Source organism: Onychostruthus taczanowskii, unplaced genomic scaffold (genome assembly GCF_017590055.1).
Source record: "Onychostruthus taczanowskii isolate IOZ18803 unplaced genomic scaffold, ASM1759005v1 scaffold4, whole genome shotgun sequence".
Taxonomy (NCBI): domain Eukaryota; kingdom Metazoa; phylum Chordata; class Aves; order Passeriformes; family Passeridae; genus Onychostruthus; species Onychostruthus taczanowskii.
In genome coordinates this window covers 4566121-4583564 of record NW_024501459.1, presented here as the reverse complement: position 1 = coordinate 4583564, position 17444 = coordinate 4566121, and the positions used below count along the sequence as shown (strand labels likewise).

Genomic DNA, 17444 nt, shown 5'->3' with positions numbered 1-17444 from the left:
AAACTCCCCGAACCACCATGACAGAAACAAGAATTTCTCAGCAGTGACGCTCAACACCGCTAACAGTGACATTCAGAAATTTAGCGGCAATTTATGCCAACAGCAACTTTCATCAGAAAACTCCTTCCCAGCGTGCCGGGCGCCTTCGGCTCGGGCTCGGGCTCTGGGTGCTGCCCCGCGGGCGGAGCAGTTCCCTCGGCCCCGCCGCTGCGGGCTCCTGGCGCATCTGCTGCAGAGAGGGAGATGAGGAGAAAACCACCCCAAACCACAGAGCTCAGGAGAGCCGGCGGGCGATGGCCGGCGTGCGCTGCCATGGCTGAGCCCTGCAGGTAGCGGCAGAACCCCTCAGGCTCCCGCCGGGAGTCGCAGGGCCCGGGAGAGCGGCGGCCGCGGGGCAGCGGGACATGCCCAGTGCGCGCGGCGGGCTCCGCCTCCGCCTGACCCGGATACAGACGGCGCTGCCTCCCGGCCGCGAGCGTGGAGCCGGCCCCGCGCCGCTGCAGCGGAGCAGAGCGCCCCGACCGTGCCATGGGACTGTGGTGACTGCCCGGCCCCGCCACCCGCCCGCCCCGCGGCCATGGCCCCCATGGGCATCCGCCTGTCGCCGCTCGGCATGGCAGTGTTCTGCCTGCTGGGGCTGGGCGTCCTCTACCACCTCTACTCCGGCTTCCTGGCCGGCCGCTTCGCCTTCTTCATGCTGAGCGAGCCGGCGGCCGGCGGGCCCGAGACACCCCACGGCTCTGCGCCCGGCGGCGCCGTGGACCTGCGGGAGCTGCTGGCCGTGTCCGTGCTGGCCGCCGTCAGGGGCGGGGAGGAGGTGAAGCGGGTCCGCGAGGGGAACGTCCTCAACGCCAAGGCGAAGGGGAAGACGCGGGAGGGGGCCGAGGAGCAGCTGACCACCGGCGACCTCCTCTCCAACCGCAGGATGTTCTACCTGCTGAAGGGCGCCTTCCCCGCCGTGCAGGTGGGTGCCAGCCGCCCTCCGTGGGGCGGGGGCTGCTGTGGGCCCGGCGCTGGGACCCCCGCTGTGGAGCCCCGGCGCTGGGCTGCTCCGCACCGGCGGCTCTCCGGTCTGTAACCGGCGGCGGGATAGCGCTGCCCCCGTTTGTGCTTTTCCTTCCCCTCCCGCTGAATTTGTGGCAGTGCCACCTCACGCTCCTCGCCGTGGGTGTTGGGTTGCTGGGGAAAGAGTTGCAGCGTGTTGCAAGCGAAGCCACGCGAGGTGAAACAGTATCGAACACTACTGGCATGGAGGGGTGGGGGAAACACTGGGTCTCGCTGTTGCGGATCATGAGCTCTGTGGTTAGAAATATAATTGTGCAGCGCAAATTCTGCCTACGGTTAAGATGCAGAGATTAGGAACGCCGTTGTTTTGGAAGTTGCCCTTCCTGCCGTCAGTTGTGGGGAGAGCCAGGGGCGGGAGCAGCGACTGAGAATTCGAAGCTTAGGAACATAGCGCTGCACTAACCCCAGTGTTTAGTGCTCGTGGCTGTGGGACAGCAGATAAGCATACCTGTGTCAATACTGTGGATCACTGCCTACCTGAGCAAAATGAGTTTACTTTGCTTTCAGAGGTGTACACCCCTTCCTGCTCTCCTTCACTTCTGAGATCTGGATCTATCTCTTAAGGTCGCACCCTAACCTTTGAAGTATATTTTAAGGATTTTTGGGGTTTGTTGACATTGTTTCTGCTTTCACTTCAATCAATGGGAACTTGCCTCTTTTGGTGTCTAATTCCTTAGCTTTTCATGGCCATTTGAAACTGATAGAAAGCCCTAAGTTTGGATCTCAGAGATGGCGATTGCATGCTTCTGCTGGATGGGTTGAGAGAAGAAGTAGCTAAGTCCAGTTTTTTTTGGTTATTGAGTTATTATTCAATTTTTTGTAGCTGTTTTGAAAGTTCCACAGAAAAATGTGTAGTTTTTTCCTTGTTGGCTTTTTTGGGATTTTTTGTTTGTTTGATTTGGTGGAGCTTTAAAGTGTTGTAAAGAACTTACTGAATATGAAATCTAGAGGAAACAATAACTCTTCAATGTTTGAATTAACTTGAGATTTGACAAATCTTCCTCTACAGAAAGGTTATGGAGGTCCTGTTTTGAAGATTCCTGAATTGTGTGTTGGTGACAAGGCACCTTCACAGGCCCAGTGTTAAAGGAAGAAAAAGTATTGACTCCTGTTCTCTTGCATTATTCAGTGCCCTTAGAGATCTTGGCTTTACAGCTTTGCTGGCTTGAAATCTCTATGCTTTCTCCCCTTTCCAGATGGAGCGACTTCATGAATCTAGATGTAAGAGTTGTCTGTGCTTCTTGAGAAGGCTGGGGGTTCTGTCTGAGCTTGAAGAACACAGTGAACTGTGTATTGCCTGCTCTGTGGTCACATGTAAACTCTTCCCTGGAGCCTGGTATTCCTAGCAGTGACAGTCTGACTTGTGTCTTTCTGGCAGAGGGTGTTGACTTTGAACACCTACTTTTAAAAAACTTTGGTGCTCCCTTTTATTTTTCTCACAGGTGATGTGACTGCTAGTCTTTAAGAATCAGCAGTACTTTCCAAAGTGCAGATGTGCTCTCAAAGGCAGTATGAAACTGAAAATATGTGCATAGGGCTGTGGAACTGGAAAACACCAGGCATATGTCTTTTCTTTTTCCCAACTCCTCCTTAGATTGACTGAGCTTGAGCACTAAGGATATCTGAGATGAGTACTTGACAAATTTTTCAGGTGATCTGGAGTTATTCAGTCTGACAGATCAGCTATGGGACATTAAGAATCCGAAGAACATGATGGGGGTAATAACAGCTTACCTCATGTGGTGTTTAAAAAATGCTCACTAACCTGTATATACATTGATAAGACATTTTGTCTCTTGAAGTCCATGATGAAGATGTATTCATAAGCATTTGCCCAAACTAAAATAAAAGCTTTATTTTACTACTATATACATATGTGTGCTGCTCAGGTGTGAAGACAAGGTATCATCTCAATCTACTAATCCTTCAAGTATAACTTCAGAGCAACCCATCTAAAACTGCAGCTCTTCCATAGAACAGACCTGCTGGGTCTTGGTATGAATATAAGGATTATAGAGGATTTTCTGAGGCAGTGTAAGTTGCATCATGTAAGAAATATCTTACTTTATATCTGTAGTTTTATCCCCCTGTACAGAGTGACACTCCAGAATAAAAGATGCTGCTGAAATCAAGTAAACTTCCTCTACTCTCCTTGCTAGAGATGATGCTAATAAAAGCTGTCAAACAAAAACTGCAGTAATTCCAAGAGTAAGCTTATGCAAAATGCTTATTTTCTCACATCCTGAAGTTCTTGAGCTTAACAGGAGTACCTCAGTGTTTAAATTGTTGCCAAATGGTGCATCCAGGAAGAAGATGAACAAGCACAAAAACTAGGTGCTAAAATATGCCTGTAAAGCAAAGGAAATTGAATTGTTCGGTCTGGGCAAGGGAAGGTTCTGAGAGACATTACAGAAGCCTTTCAGTACCTGGAGGGGGCTGTAGGAGACCTGGAGAGGAGTTTTGTACGAGGACATGTTGACAGGACAAGGGGGAATGGCTTTCAGCTGGAAGAGGGCAGGTTTAGACTGGACATTAGGACAAAATTCTTTACTGTGGGAGTAGTGAGGCACTGGACCAGGTTGCACAGAGAAGTTGTGGATGACTGCTCCCTGGAAGTGTTCAGGGTCAGGTGGGATAAAACCTTCAGCAACCTGGTTTAGTGGAAGGTGTGCCAACCCATGGCAGGGGGTTGGAGTGAGATCTGGAAGGTACCTTCCAGCCCAAACCATTCTATTACTCTGTGATTCTCTAAGAATAACTGTGGCTTTCCAATATTTCAAAATAACCTGGGGAAATTGTCATTCGACTGAAATAAACTTAAGTCAGTCAGTCAGTGTTGTATTCAAAGGGAAAGCATGCAAACAGTCTTTCTGGAGCAGATCTGAATCTCTCAATGTGGGGTTATTAAGAGAAGATAGAAGAGTTAGGCTTCTCACATGCAGAAGATGAAATAAATCTGGAAGAAGCCTTATAATACTAAGAGATGGGATTTATAAAAAAAGCCCTTTCAAAATCTGAGGGGAAAAAATCCCACAGAAAGTGTTTGTCTTTGTTCTCTTGAGTAAAGGTATTGTCTCTACAGAGGAAGAGGAACTCCACTGCTGACATCAGCTGCTCTATTTGATATAAATAGATGCATTTGCATCAGTTCAGACTTCTCAAGGCTCTGTTAGGTAAGACCAAAGAGGAGCAGCTCCAGTTGTGTTTTATCACTGTGTAGATTTAGTTTAGATTTAGTGGTGATGTTTTTATGTCCCTCAGAAACAGACCTGGGAAAGATAAGGGACAAAGGGGCAAGTCACTTACTGCTACCTTGGGTATTACCCAGTGTTGTCTGATTGCACTTAACATCCAGCAGTAAATATTTGTATGTGTATTCCATGAGGCATCCTTGTACAGTTGATTTTAAAATATACTTAATGCTAAAACATATGCATTGCTTTTTCTTGGTTAAGTTCTCAACTGCAGTTACAGGCTTGAGGTGTTACTGTTCTGCATATGTTGTCCTTGTTCATTTGTCATGCTAAGAAAGAGTTAAGTTCTGATCCAGCTGTAATCATACCCTCTGCTGCTTTCATTTTTTATTTATTTTGTTTGTCTTTTCTGGGTTACTTTTTTCCTGGTTTGTTCTCCATGCAGCCTTATTTATTCTTGTGGTGACACAGTGGTGGTTTGATAAGGACTGGGGTGGGAATTAGGTGAGGAGATTAAGGAGATGCTTGACCCAGCCCTGCTGCTGGGGAGGCATTCTTTCCAAATTCAGTGATAGACTAGCCAGAAACACTGGTATGTTCTGCTCAGGAGAGCTTCTGTGAAGAAATGACCTCATAATACCAGGGTTTCAGCATCATGCCTTAGGGTCTTACTCTCTTAATGTGGCCTGTCCAGGGGTCAATGTCAGGATCTTGATAACTGATTGTATCCCAGTAAAATTTTAAAATAAAAGTTATTTAAAATACAGGCTTCTTTTAGGGTATTTTAGGAATACCCTGGTTCACTTCCCACTACAGCCCATCTCCAGCACATCTGAAGGAGCAGCCCTGCTTGATCACAAAGGCAGAAAAGACTGTTCCTTAAACTTGCAGTTTGACCAATTACCTCTTGTCCTCTGACTGAAAAAGCCAATTTTAAAGTGACCGACACAATTCTGCTATTTCACTGCTGTGCTATGCTAGAGTTATTTTCACAGGATGCAGACTTCAGTCTTACTGGTCAGATTGTATTCTGCCCTACATTTTCATTTTGTGCTGTTTCGGCTTATTTTTGTTGTAGAGTTGCACCAAGTATATCTCGTGTTTTCTAGCGTAAATACTGAATGGAGTTTCGTCTTGTTTGCTCCCTTGTTTTTGTATTGTTACTGTAGTGGAAATCAAGTTGTCTTCTGTCCCAGTCTTTGTCTTTGAGCATCTTTTTATGAGTCTTGTCACTATTCTAAATCCAGATTTTCTTATGTCTCTTTCCCAGTTAAGACTGATGATAAATACCACATTTCAAGCTTATGCATGATAATGCTGCAATCAGTGCTAGAAATGAAACTTTAAGAACATGTCACTTTTACTTTGATTTTCTTCTAAATTAATCTGACTTTTGAAGATTAATGACTCCAAGCATTCCTTTTTTTATCAGGCTATCTGAATTACTGTCTAGGTTTCAACTTACTGTTTACAGGCTTCTGATTACAGTGCCAACTACCATACCTAAAAAACTGGAATTTCATCTGCGATGAAATACTGATACTGATTCTGTGTGAAAGATAGGTGTGTTAAAGAAGTAGGTTTAAAAAAGGAAATACTACTTAAATTTTAGAGGTATTGCACTTTAGCGAGTAGGTTCAGTAATTTGTCTTTTCATGTTGTGAGAATAGTCTCCTCAGGTCTTAGGGCTTTTAATAAAGTTCATGTTCTTCTGACCTGGATGATCTTTGCAGAACCCACTGCCAGTGGGTTTCTAAGTAACACAAGAAGTGTGAATGTTAATCTGAAATCTCAGTAATAGGTGTTGTCTGGAGATCATGCATCTTCTAACATGGGTTCCAAATGACGCCAGATGACTTATGCCCACTCTCCCTGCATAAAAATGAAGTTAGACTGTAACTTTATGCTAATGAGTTCTGTGATTATCTTTTCAGATGCAATTACAAATAGTTTATTTGGCTTGTTTGTACACTGCAGGTGTTTAATCTATCATCTGAGCATGTGGAGAGCTGAATTTCTTAGTGTAGCCACTCACAAACAGTGGATGTTTTTTGGGTATTATCTATTTTACTGGTAGATTTCTAATCTGTCCTTATTTGGATGTTTTCTTAAAATGAAGTTTTACAACTCTTGTGATAAGTAAGTCATCTCTTTCTCTTTGCTAGACTTGGGTCTGTATAGAACTATTATGGAGAATTTTGCCATCTATTGAAACCACTTGTGTGAGCTAATGAACAAGTGGCTTTATTTTCCTGGTCTAAAATTCTAGTTGTTTCTGCAGGTTACCGGTGGAAACAGTGAATCCTGTGATCCGTGCTGATTTCCTCAATTCCACTTTTGTTGTTTTCACCAACCTCTATTCATTGTAAGTCTGTAGAAGCAGAGTTGTCATTGGATATGTCTTTGTCATTTAGTAAATCCTGTTTGTTTCAGTCTGCTTCCTGCTGGCTTAATGGCCAAAGTCACCTATGAATGTTGATAAGCACTAATTGAGCTTCTTGACATTTAGACTTGTCCAGATTCTTCTTTGCATATTCTGTCATCTTGTTTCTGCATTAAATAACTTCTTGTTGCTAAAATAAACAAAGATGTAGTTGATGATAGAGGAATACCTCTGTCTGCCTTGACTTAGGTGCCTTGAAAAAGGCATGTATCCTTTTTCAGTGTTGTGGTATAATTATAGAAATACTTGTTTTCTGATCAAATCAATGGCAACATGAGACCAGTGAGTTTTATGCCTCTGATTATTTTATACATTTATATGATTTTATACCTTACACATTTATATACAAATATGCTTTATAGTTTTAAGCTTAATTAAAAGTTAGCACTTTAAACTTATAGTTTCTAAACATAATTACCTTTTAATAAGTTTTTTTTTTTGTTTTTTTGTGTTTTTTTTTCCCAGAAGACCATATGATTCTGCAAGGTCTTCTTTCCTTTTGTAACAAAATCTGCCTTACTAAAGCAATGTAAATTTAACCTTGGCAAGAGGGACATTTTTGAAAGGCATGAAGATCATCTGTAAAAGCTTATTTTTCCTTTCCAATAAGTTGTGGTAATCCTTTAAGGAGGAAAAGGACCCTTTCAAAAGCAAGCAGCTGGGTTTAAAAATGTCAATGTATTGAATAAAACCAAGGTTTTTATGTTTTTTTTTATCCAATGCTGGTAAGGCTACTATTCAAATTTTTTAAAGCTTAAAGGCATTTGGAATTTACAAAAATAAGTGGTACTTTGATTCTACAGTTTGCATTATTTTCAGAGTTAAGTAACCTAAGCTTTGAAGAAGCAGCTTTCATTCGTAGTGAAAACTGACATTCACCACCCCCGAATCTGAAAGTTGGAAGGGGAGGGATCATGAATAGTCCTGGATGCAGGTGAGCTAAGTCTTAGTGTGATCTTGGTGTGAAAGCACACCCCTCTCTCTGTGACAGATTCTGGAGCCTTGTTTTGTAACCAGGGTAGATTAGATATTGTCCTCAGAAAATCTATTTCCATACTGGAAGTATCTATTTGTCCAGGTCACTCACTTCCTTCTGCTGGGTCAAGTGCACTGCTTGGCTTCATGTCATCTGCAAACTTGCTGAGGGTCCATTTGATCTTACTATTGTCATTGATGAAGATGTAAAAGAGCACCAGTCCCAAAACAGAGCCTTGAGGGAGACCATCACTGATCTCCACGTGGACATACAAGTTGTTGACTCAAACTTCCTGGCTGTGTCCGTCCATCCAATTCCTTATCCACTGAATAATCTTTAAATCCATGTCTCTCCAATTTGGAGATAATGATGTGATGTGGGACCCAATCAAAGGACTTACAGAAGTCTAGGTAGGTGACACCAGTTGGTCTTGGCACCCTTGTCAACTGTTGCACTCACTCCATCTAGAAGGCCACCAGGTTGGACAGACATGAATGTGAGCTCTTAGTGGTTGCTCTAGACGTTAGTACAGAAAGTATATGTAATTATAAAGTATCTTCCACCATCCACAGAGGACATCTCTCAGTCACTCAGAAAGATGGTGTTGAAATCACTGTTGGTTTATTGTTTGCAAATGTTTGCATTTACTTTTGTCTCTCCACTCTTTCCTCCATCTCATGTTGGGTGGATACAGGTGGCAAAGCTGAGTCTTGGGCATGCATGATCATGATCTTGGGCATGATAATCACTGGTGAAGTGGCTGTGTAGGTCATGCAGCAACAAATTGGTCATGCACCAACAAAACAAAAACAATCACCTATTAATGTTTTACTAATGTTTCCCTGTGCACACTCCAGGCTTGCAGGCCTGCAGGCTTTTCATTTCCTTTCTGTTCAAATCAATAGACTTATCTATTGAGTCATAGAATCAGAATGATGAGGGTTAGAAGAGACCTTCAAAGGCCATCTAGTCTCCTTGCCCAATCTCCTTGCAATGAGATGAGACATCTTCAACTCAGTCAGATTGCTCAGAGCCCCATCCAACATGACCTGGAATACTTGAGGGATAGGGCATCTACTACCTCTCTGGTCAACCTGTTCCAATCTGTTTTTGAAAGGTAATACCAGGAATACTCTTATGTTCTTATTCTGACTGGTAAATGTTAACTTTTCTTGTTACCTGAACTCTGTGTGGGGATGTTGTTTTGGTTTCTTTGTTTGGTTTTTTTTTTCAGCTTGAGTAGCTTAATTGGTGTTTTTATAGTAGAGGTGTGATAGAATTTGTGTTGTGCTTGTTTTATTTTCTAATGAAACAGCACTAAGATTTGGATATCAGAGGCCGTGTGTTTGTGTATATTTTTTCACTTTAACTACATTTGATGGGTGAATTCAAAGGCAAAACTACAGTTGTGTCCCACTCTTTCAGACCAAGAAAAAGCCTGAAGCTGTGCACCATGCCAGGGATAGCTAGCTAGTATTCAAGCAGGCTTTTTGGGTGATAAGCTGCCACAAAGACTGCATGAAGTGTTGTTAGGGACTAAACCAGCACAGGACAAAGAGCCATTGTGAGGTTCTCTCAAGTCTTTGGGCAGCCAGGACTGTTGGCTGTTCACAGCACTGCATTTATCCAGACAAGTTTGTGGTACACTGGTCTTGCTTCCTGTTCCTGAGCAGATCTGTGTTCCAGTCACCAGCGTGCTGGACAGGAGTGTTCTCTGTGCAGATGTTTCCGAAGGCTGGAAACACCTGGCTGTTTTGGAAGGCAAACCATGATCTTGATCCTGGTATTGGTGTTGGACCTCTGCTGCTGGCTCCCATGAGCAGCATGCCTCATTTGTTATGAATTCCTGCACCTTGCAAGCTGGTTTTGGGGAAGCTCTGTACTGGTGAGATGCAGCCAGACTGCCTTGTTTAGGAAATAATGGTTTGTGGTATTTTTTCTTTTTAACTTTTCAGCAGTATTCCATGCACTGATTTACATATATTTTATTAAACCTTTGTGTTTGATGCAGTTCTTTGTGAGGAGGGCTTTTGCTTCAAGCGTAAGTGGGGAAGATTGCCAAAATGTAGTTAACCTTCATGTCAGTGCTCAGCTTCCAGAGCTTCCCCAGATGGGCTTTTACACCTTACAGCTGTTAGGTAATTAACCCCAGAGCATCTTGCTTAAGTAAGGCTTAGTGCCTGAAATATCTGGCCTTGTGATTGTCTTTATACCATAGCTACTCCTAATTTCCGAGTGAGGATTTGGGATTGCAGTGAACTATATATCCATACTGCTTGAGAAAATTTTAAAGTGTAAGGTCATGGCCTCTGGAGGCTGCCAGCAAATGAGAATGACAAATAGGAACATGGAATTAACACAGAGGTGTGTTTTCCAGGTATATTTTCCTTCATTGACAAAAAAAAAAAAAAACAACAAACAAACCAGGAGGAATAAAAGAAGTTTTAAAGGGTTGGTGAGCCCCTCTCAGGCAAGTATTCAGCCAAAGTTACAGAGTAAATGGTCATATAAATGGAAGAATAAGTGACCCACTTTGGGGTTTTGTTTCTGTAGGGTTTTTTACTTTCTCCAGATGTCTTTGCAACCTTATCACTCTTTCCCCAGTTTTTTTTTTCTAGTGGAATAATCATATCTGTTGAGAGAGACTCTTCATGAGCGTTATAAATGCTTCAGTGTCACAGCCACTGCTACAAAATCTGAGCTAGTAGGTGGTGTTTCTCTGAAAACAGTACCTTTCAGATAGTTTCAGACTTTACATTCTAGTGTACTGTAACAACAGGTTTAACAAGATATTCTTGCTTTTGAGCATTGGTTCCAACCCTTTAACTTTGTGGAGGCCCCTTTCTTCTGTTGAGGAAATGTTTTTTTTTATGATGGTATGTCATGTGCTGTAGTGGAACTTAGACTGCCCAGGGGCCATGTTGAGACTGCCAAGTCTGTGGAACTACTCATCTTGACTTTGCAGGACTGTTTTCCCTGGGGGAAAATGCAATCATCAGGTTTATTGTATAGTGACAGGTGTTTAATTTGTAAATGTCACGGCAACTTCAAGAGCTCCATGTTTGGCATATAGTGCTTCAAATACTGGTTTTACGTGAGAAGACAGCTATGATGTATGGCTGGAGTTGCTGAGTTCTGCTTCCTTTTTCATTTGGAGCTCTCTTGGAGAAAATGGCCCTTAACCCTTCGCTAGTACCCTGTTACAGTTGAGGTGTGTGTGATGCCTTTTCGTGTCATGATGTGAGTTATGTAAAAATCCTGCTCATATAAAGTCTGTTACAGTCAAATGTAGTCTGATAGCTCCTTCATTTTCATTGTCTTTCCATGTCACTTACCTACAACTTTTGAGACAACTGTGTCTCTGGTCATCCAGAAATATTGTGCTATTGCAGTCACAAGGACATTGTGTTGGGTTTTGCAGTATGTTACTCCATTCAACAGATTGGTGCTGTGTGCTCCACTAACAGGGCAAACTCTGCTTGATGTACTGAAATGCCCTCTGGTGTGGAGTAAAGTTCATTAAGCTGGGTAGCAGGTGACAATAGGCTTAAATGTGACTTTTGACTGCTGTTAATAAATGTTCTTCCTGGGCCATCTTGGGACCTTACCCCAACCTACCCTAAAAATGGATATGGGATGTTACTTACTTGTTGGTGAAATAAATTTGTCTGACAGTTTGGTAGTGGTTAAATTCAACTGAGCTGCTTAAATTTCTACTTTTAACTCAGTGTTTGTAGCAGGAATATATATATTAAGATTTCTTCTTGTCCAAGTCATGCAGAGTCTGCACAATATCTGGTGATAGTATATCTCTACATTTCCATGTGCTTCTACTGGTCTGTATAAATTGAATTTTAGACCCCCTACTGTCTGTGTACTGTATGATTCTCCAGAGTCAAACGTTCTGCTTGTAGTGCTTGAAGCAACTGCATTTAAATATTGATTTAAAAAATCATGATTCATACTTTGGGAATGTTCAGTAGAGAGACCTGCAGCCAAAGCAACAGTGTCCAGCTGTGCTGTGGTTCACAGTAAAATTCTGGACTGTGGTTTTGCATTGCTTATCACATGACCATAATAATGAAAAAATTCCTGCCTTTGAGGTGAATGAAGGAAGATAAAATGTAAATGTAATAAACCTGTAATTTTCCCAAGTGCCGCAGTTACTGTATCTGATGTGTTAATGCAACTGCTTTTGTTGTCTCACCACAGATAAATTCTGAGGAGCGTGTTGATGCAGCTGATCAGGAGACGGTCTCCTGGGATCACAGTATTCCTGAAGACATAAAGCAAAAAATACAGCCTAAAGAGGTGCCAGCAGAAAGTGTCACTGTCTGGATCGATCCCTTAGATGCTACACAAGAATACACAGGTAGCTGATTCCTGTTGACAAATCATGTGTGTAATTCTGATGTTTGCCTTTTACCCTGGAGACAGGATAGTAAGTATGTAAAAGGACATCTCTTGTTAAAGTGTCTTATGTCAAAGCTAACGTGATTTAATTGAACTGATTGCATCATGAAATCTCTGTAGTTCTCAATTTGCAACATTTGCTTTTATATATTCCAACTCTGAAATTACTTTGGTATCCTTACAAGTAACTAATTGCTATAATAAATGGTAACTGTCAATTATGGATTATACTGGAATTACACATTTCTTTATTTTAGTCCTTACTGTGGCAACTCTGAGTGTCTTATATTTTTGGGTTTGTTTATTTAAAGGTAATACTAAGTAAGTATCCTATTTAACTTGATACAATAAATTTTTTGTTGTCATTTTTCAAAAAAGCATGCATAATTCAGTCTTCCCCCTTTTCAAATGTTTTAGGATGTCACATAAGCAGTTCAAGGCAATCCAACTAAAATTCTTGCTGAAAAGTACTAAGGAACAGCTAGAAAAGCGGGTTTGTTTTTTTTTTTTTTGTGACTAGGTAATTGATAGAATTGTCCTTTCCAGTGGATGTTTTTTGGTTTTTGAATTACCATTTTTGAGCCAATAAAGGATAGGAGGTGAGGCGGAGAAGGGAGAATGGAGGGCACAGATTGCCATGAAAATACATGTTGCATAAGACACAGCTGTTAGCATTAGTTCTGGTAGGAGTATAGGTTACATCTACTGAACAGGAAAAATTGCTGGAAACCTGAAAAGTCTTCAGAGCAGTTTGAAAACTGAAAGGTTATTTGAAGATACATCAAAGTTACATAACTGCAAGAGGCAGAATATAAACTAGTCTCCAGAGAATAATCTGAATAATCTGTCTATTTTCCTTTTGTGTTCTTGGCATCCGATTGTAAACTTGCTCACTTTCTTGTTTTGCCCACAGAGGATCTTCGACAGTATGTCACGACCATGGTTTGTGTGGCTGTAAATGGTAAACCAGTAATAGGTGTGATACACAAGCCCTTCTCATCATACACAGGTATCTTCATGCCTTCACATATTTCCATGATAGTCAGTCATAGTATTAATTGAAATTTGATGTTTGAGAGAACATCTCTAGGTATAAATGAGAAAATAGCACCAGTAGCAAAAGGGCACTGTAGCAGACCACACAGTTAGAGCTGTAGATACATTCTGTGCTACAAAACCACAAAGGAAAATGCTGCCCTTGTTTAAAATAAATAAATAATGATGCATTTAGAACAAACTAACTGAAAATATTTTAAAGAGCTAAGATCCCTTTAATTAGGGTGCTTATAACAAACAAAAAAATAGTTAAGCATACAAATACTGACAGGTTTGATGTGTGCTTTTAGTTTGTAGCAAAAAGAATGCTTTGCTCATTTAGCAGAATAGTTGGAACTGTGATAATATACCCAGGAGCTGCTGCTTATTTGGTGTGAATAAAAAAAAGATTGAATAAAAATCTTAATGACAACTGTTTGTGTGCAACAGGCAAGACTGTCTAGCATAGTCTTATTGATTATCTGACATGTTTTTAATGCCACAGCTGTGAAGTAACTAATTCTTTAGTATTAATGATGTATCAGTGAGCATTGCTGCAATTTGCATGCACTTTTGAGAGCTTCAAAGTAGTTTAAGTATTCATGTCTTACTGTGTACTTAAAACAGGAATTGCTGTTTACTTTTTCCCTTAGGCGATACTGACCTCTAGAGTTCTGAAGTTTTGCAGTAGCTCTGGCACAAAAACTAAGTCTGAATAAATGCATTTTGTATTTGTTGTTCTTTTTTGGCTCACCAAACACTCAACATTTTGTGCTAAATATTTTGCTGAATTAAATTCATATTTATATTTTGCATATAAATATGAATTTAATCACCAGTCATTTAAGTATGTACTATATTGCAATATGCTTCAAGAATCTTGGAGGTTTAGGAACATATTTTTTTGGGTATCAATACCTATCTGAAGAAATGGGTTTTTAGCATTGTAATGTTGAGAATTTATAGCTGATAATAGCGAAGTGTGCGATGTTCAGACAGGGAATCAGAGGAGATGCAATGAATTCTGTCATTCTGCATGATAAGTATTCATTTTCCAAGCTGGAAATACTGATATGCTTTGAGTCACATTATTCCTAATACTACCACACAAATACAAAGCAATAAAGGGCAGTCAGCATTGTTATTACACAGAGCTCAGTCTGTTGCCAAACAATCTGGTTCTCTACTGAGATGAATTTGCTGGGTAGTTTACTAAGTAAATGTCAGATTAATAGTTAAGGCATACCACCTACCAAGCTTGGCTTTGAACTTCATGATGAAATAAGTGGGAGGTTGTGGATTCTAAATTTTGTTCTCTGAAACACAACATCAAATATTTTTCTTTGTAGCACTGTCCTCCTGAGCTATTTCCTTCTTTAGCATTACTATCCTTCTGAACAAAATGACTCCCATAGCATATCTGCTTTAAAGGGTCGTAGGGCTTTTTGTTCTTACATAAAAACATTGTCTGAGGAAATACTGGATGTATTTCTGACTAGGAGCCATCTTTTTAACTTTGCTGGCTTTCCAATTGCAAATTCTGTATATTAACTACTTGGGATTTTTCCTTCTTATTCTATTTTTTGGAAGTATTACACAAGACCAGTCAGGCTTAGGATAATGCCAATGTGTGTGGCCTCTTTGTATGCCTCCCATCCTCTGTCAGCCCTAACTTTCTCTTTTACAGTAGTGAGAGATATTCAGTCAGAGGTATCAATTACATATTGTTAAATAAGTACCCTTTTATCCTCACACTTAACAGAGATTGTTTTTTGTAAGTCTTAGTAGAATTTTTGTTTCTCTTGTAGCTTGGGCAATGGTGGATGGTGGTTCAAACGTAAAAGCTCGTTCCTCCTACAACGAGAAGACTCCAAGGATTATTGTGTCCCGCTCCCATGCAGGAAAAGTTGAGCAGGTTGCACGGCAGACATTTGGAAATAAAACTGTGATAATCCCCGCTGGTGGAGCAGGTTTGGTTCTTTAAGCATCCTATCCATTTTTTGCTTCTGAGTGTTTCAATGGTGGAGCTGTTACTAGACAAAAGGATATTCTGTGGTGTCTTCTCTTTTTCCTCTTGCCGTATGATCTTCACTGAAAGCAAGCACTTGATGATAGAGACAGAGTTTTTTCTGTATTTAGGAACCTACATGGAAACTTGGTTCAGACTTCAGGCTGTTCACAAGTCAGTGTGTTACTGAGTCTATGCCTGGGCTAGGAATGTTGCTGTGATCCCTTCATTGAAACACACTGATGTGTGTTCATGGAAGGCACTGATGCCTCAGTGGGAGAAAAAGGGTTGTGTGACCACAGGCACAATCAGGGAAGAAAATCTGTTGGTTGTTAGTTAGCTGTTAGTATGGTTGATTTAAAAAAAAAAAACAACAAGAGCCATTAAAGTTTGTTACTGTTTATTGCATTTATGTCAAAAGAGAAAATTTGTATCACTAAAGTCCATTTTTGTCTGCCTAATACTCAATTTAAAGAAATTTTAGAATACTTTTTACTTACGAAATGTCCTTGTGTGTCTTACTGACAGAAAAATGGGAGGCACTAGGTTTTTTTTTCCTTATTTTTGCAGAAATGTATCTTTCTGTGTCTTTAATGCCAAAAGCCAGAGTTTCCTTACAGATTGTTTAGTCAAGAAGGTCTTGTATTGCTTCTTGATAATGACTAAATGACAAAGAAAGTGAAAGTGTAACTGATTATAGCAGGTGATTCTGTTTAAGAAGATGAAGAAATGAACAGATAAATGAAACAAGAATATTGGTAGAAGAGTTGAAAAATTGAAAAAATTCCATAAAAGAATGAATACTGTTTTGAGCAATTACTTTGTACTATATAATGAATAATAACAGGGAATGCTCTGGGCTGATTTACTTTATTAAAAAATGGTGTATACATCTTCCTTTTATTGTAGTAAAAAGCCAGGGAGAAAAAGATAGACTTGAGAATGATACAGAAATTGAGAAATGAATGAGTAAACATAAGGGCAGAACTATATTTGAGTGTCTGGTCCTGTTCTTTTAATGTGTTTTGACTGGAAAGCTTGGTTTAATTTTTTTTTTTTACCTCTGCCCATTTTTTCTAGGTTATAAAGTGTTGGCCCTCCTTGACGTGCCTGAAAAGAATCAAGAAGAAGCTGACGTGTATATCCATGTCACCTACATTAAGAAGTGGGACATATGTGCTGGAAATGCAGTGTTGAAAGCGTTGGGTGGCCATATGACTACCCTGACTGGTGAAGAAATTAGTTACACTGGCTCAGATGGCAATGAAGGAGGACTTATAGCCAGTATCAACATGAACCATAAAGCACTAATTGAAAAACTTCCAGATCTGGAAAAAACGTCACACAAATAAGCATGACTGGTGGAAAAGTACAAGTTGTGCTTTTGTAGCCTCCAGATGCTCTGTCTGAAGAAGCAGGTGTGAAAACCTGCTGGAAAAGATGCACAGCAAAGCAAAGCAGTTTGGTGTGGGTTTGGGGACTATATCTTGAATTGGGTTTTGTCAGTGGTGGTATTTAAAAAGAATAAAATAATAATAATTGGAAGTAGGAAGGGGACGATGGTCTCACACATCAGTTTCCATGTTTTATTTTTTTCAGGCTGTTTTCATGCAGTTCTTATACTCAAGGTGCATTTACCATATATATTGGTGAACATTAGTGAACTGAAGAAAAATCCTTTTTTTTTGTAAAATAACATAAGTATTTCTCACAGGAATTTCTTGAAACATTTTACATCTTATTGTAGTTTTAGTGATTCCATAATAAATTAGGTAGGAAAAAAAGCTTGATTTTTACAGGCATCTGATAACTGTAAACGGTTTATCAGGAATCATGACCTCGTGTTTTGTATCCCCTGAATGGAAAGCACAAGAAGGTTGATTCAAATCTATATGCAGCAGCAGTTTATCTTTGACAGTGTGGCACTCTCTGCTTTTTAAGATAAAAAAGGAAATGTTTTTTGACTTCTTTCCTGAAGATGTAAGCCAGTTTTAGTTCAGGTGGGTTGTGAATATCAGTGTTTTATTAATAAGTGTAATTATTTCCTTATACCTTTTTAAAAGAAGGCAGCGTTTCCTTGTATAATTTTTAGCAGTTACTTCTTGTCCTTGATTTCTGCAAGTAGTGTTGAAGACGCATGCTAGATTTTTCTCTAATGTAGGGCTTGTTCATCATGTGATCTTTGTGCCTATAGAAGCAGCCTCTTCCTTCAGTACCTGTTAATTTTGTTTGTTTGGGATTTTTTTCCATTGGACAGAGTCATAGGGAATGAGTTTAACAGAAATAGTAGGTTGACTGGTTATTTCCATT

General features: G+C 40.5%; 1 protein-coding gene across 1 annotated transcript; it reads left to right on the top strand.

The window, feature by feature from the left end:
* The first annotated feature begins 552 nt into the window (after positions 1–552).
* Positions 553–16704, top strand: BPNT2 (3'(2'), 5'-bisphosphate nucleotidase 2). Its single transcript, XM_041412764.1, has 5 exons — positions 553–964; positions 11891–12050; positions 13005–13100; positions 14935–15096; positions 16215–16704. Exons 1-5 carry the CDS (start codon positions 578–580, stop codon positions 16484–16486), a joined length of 1077 nt encoding a protein of 358 aa, XP_041268698.1. The 5' UTR covers positions 553–577; the 3' UTR covers positions 16487–16704.
* The last annotated feature ends 740 nt before the right edge of the window (positions 16705–17444 follow it).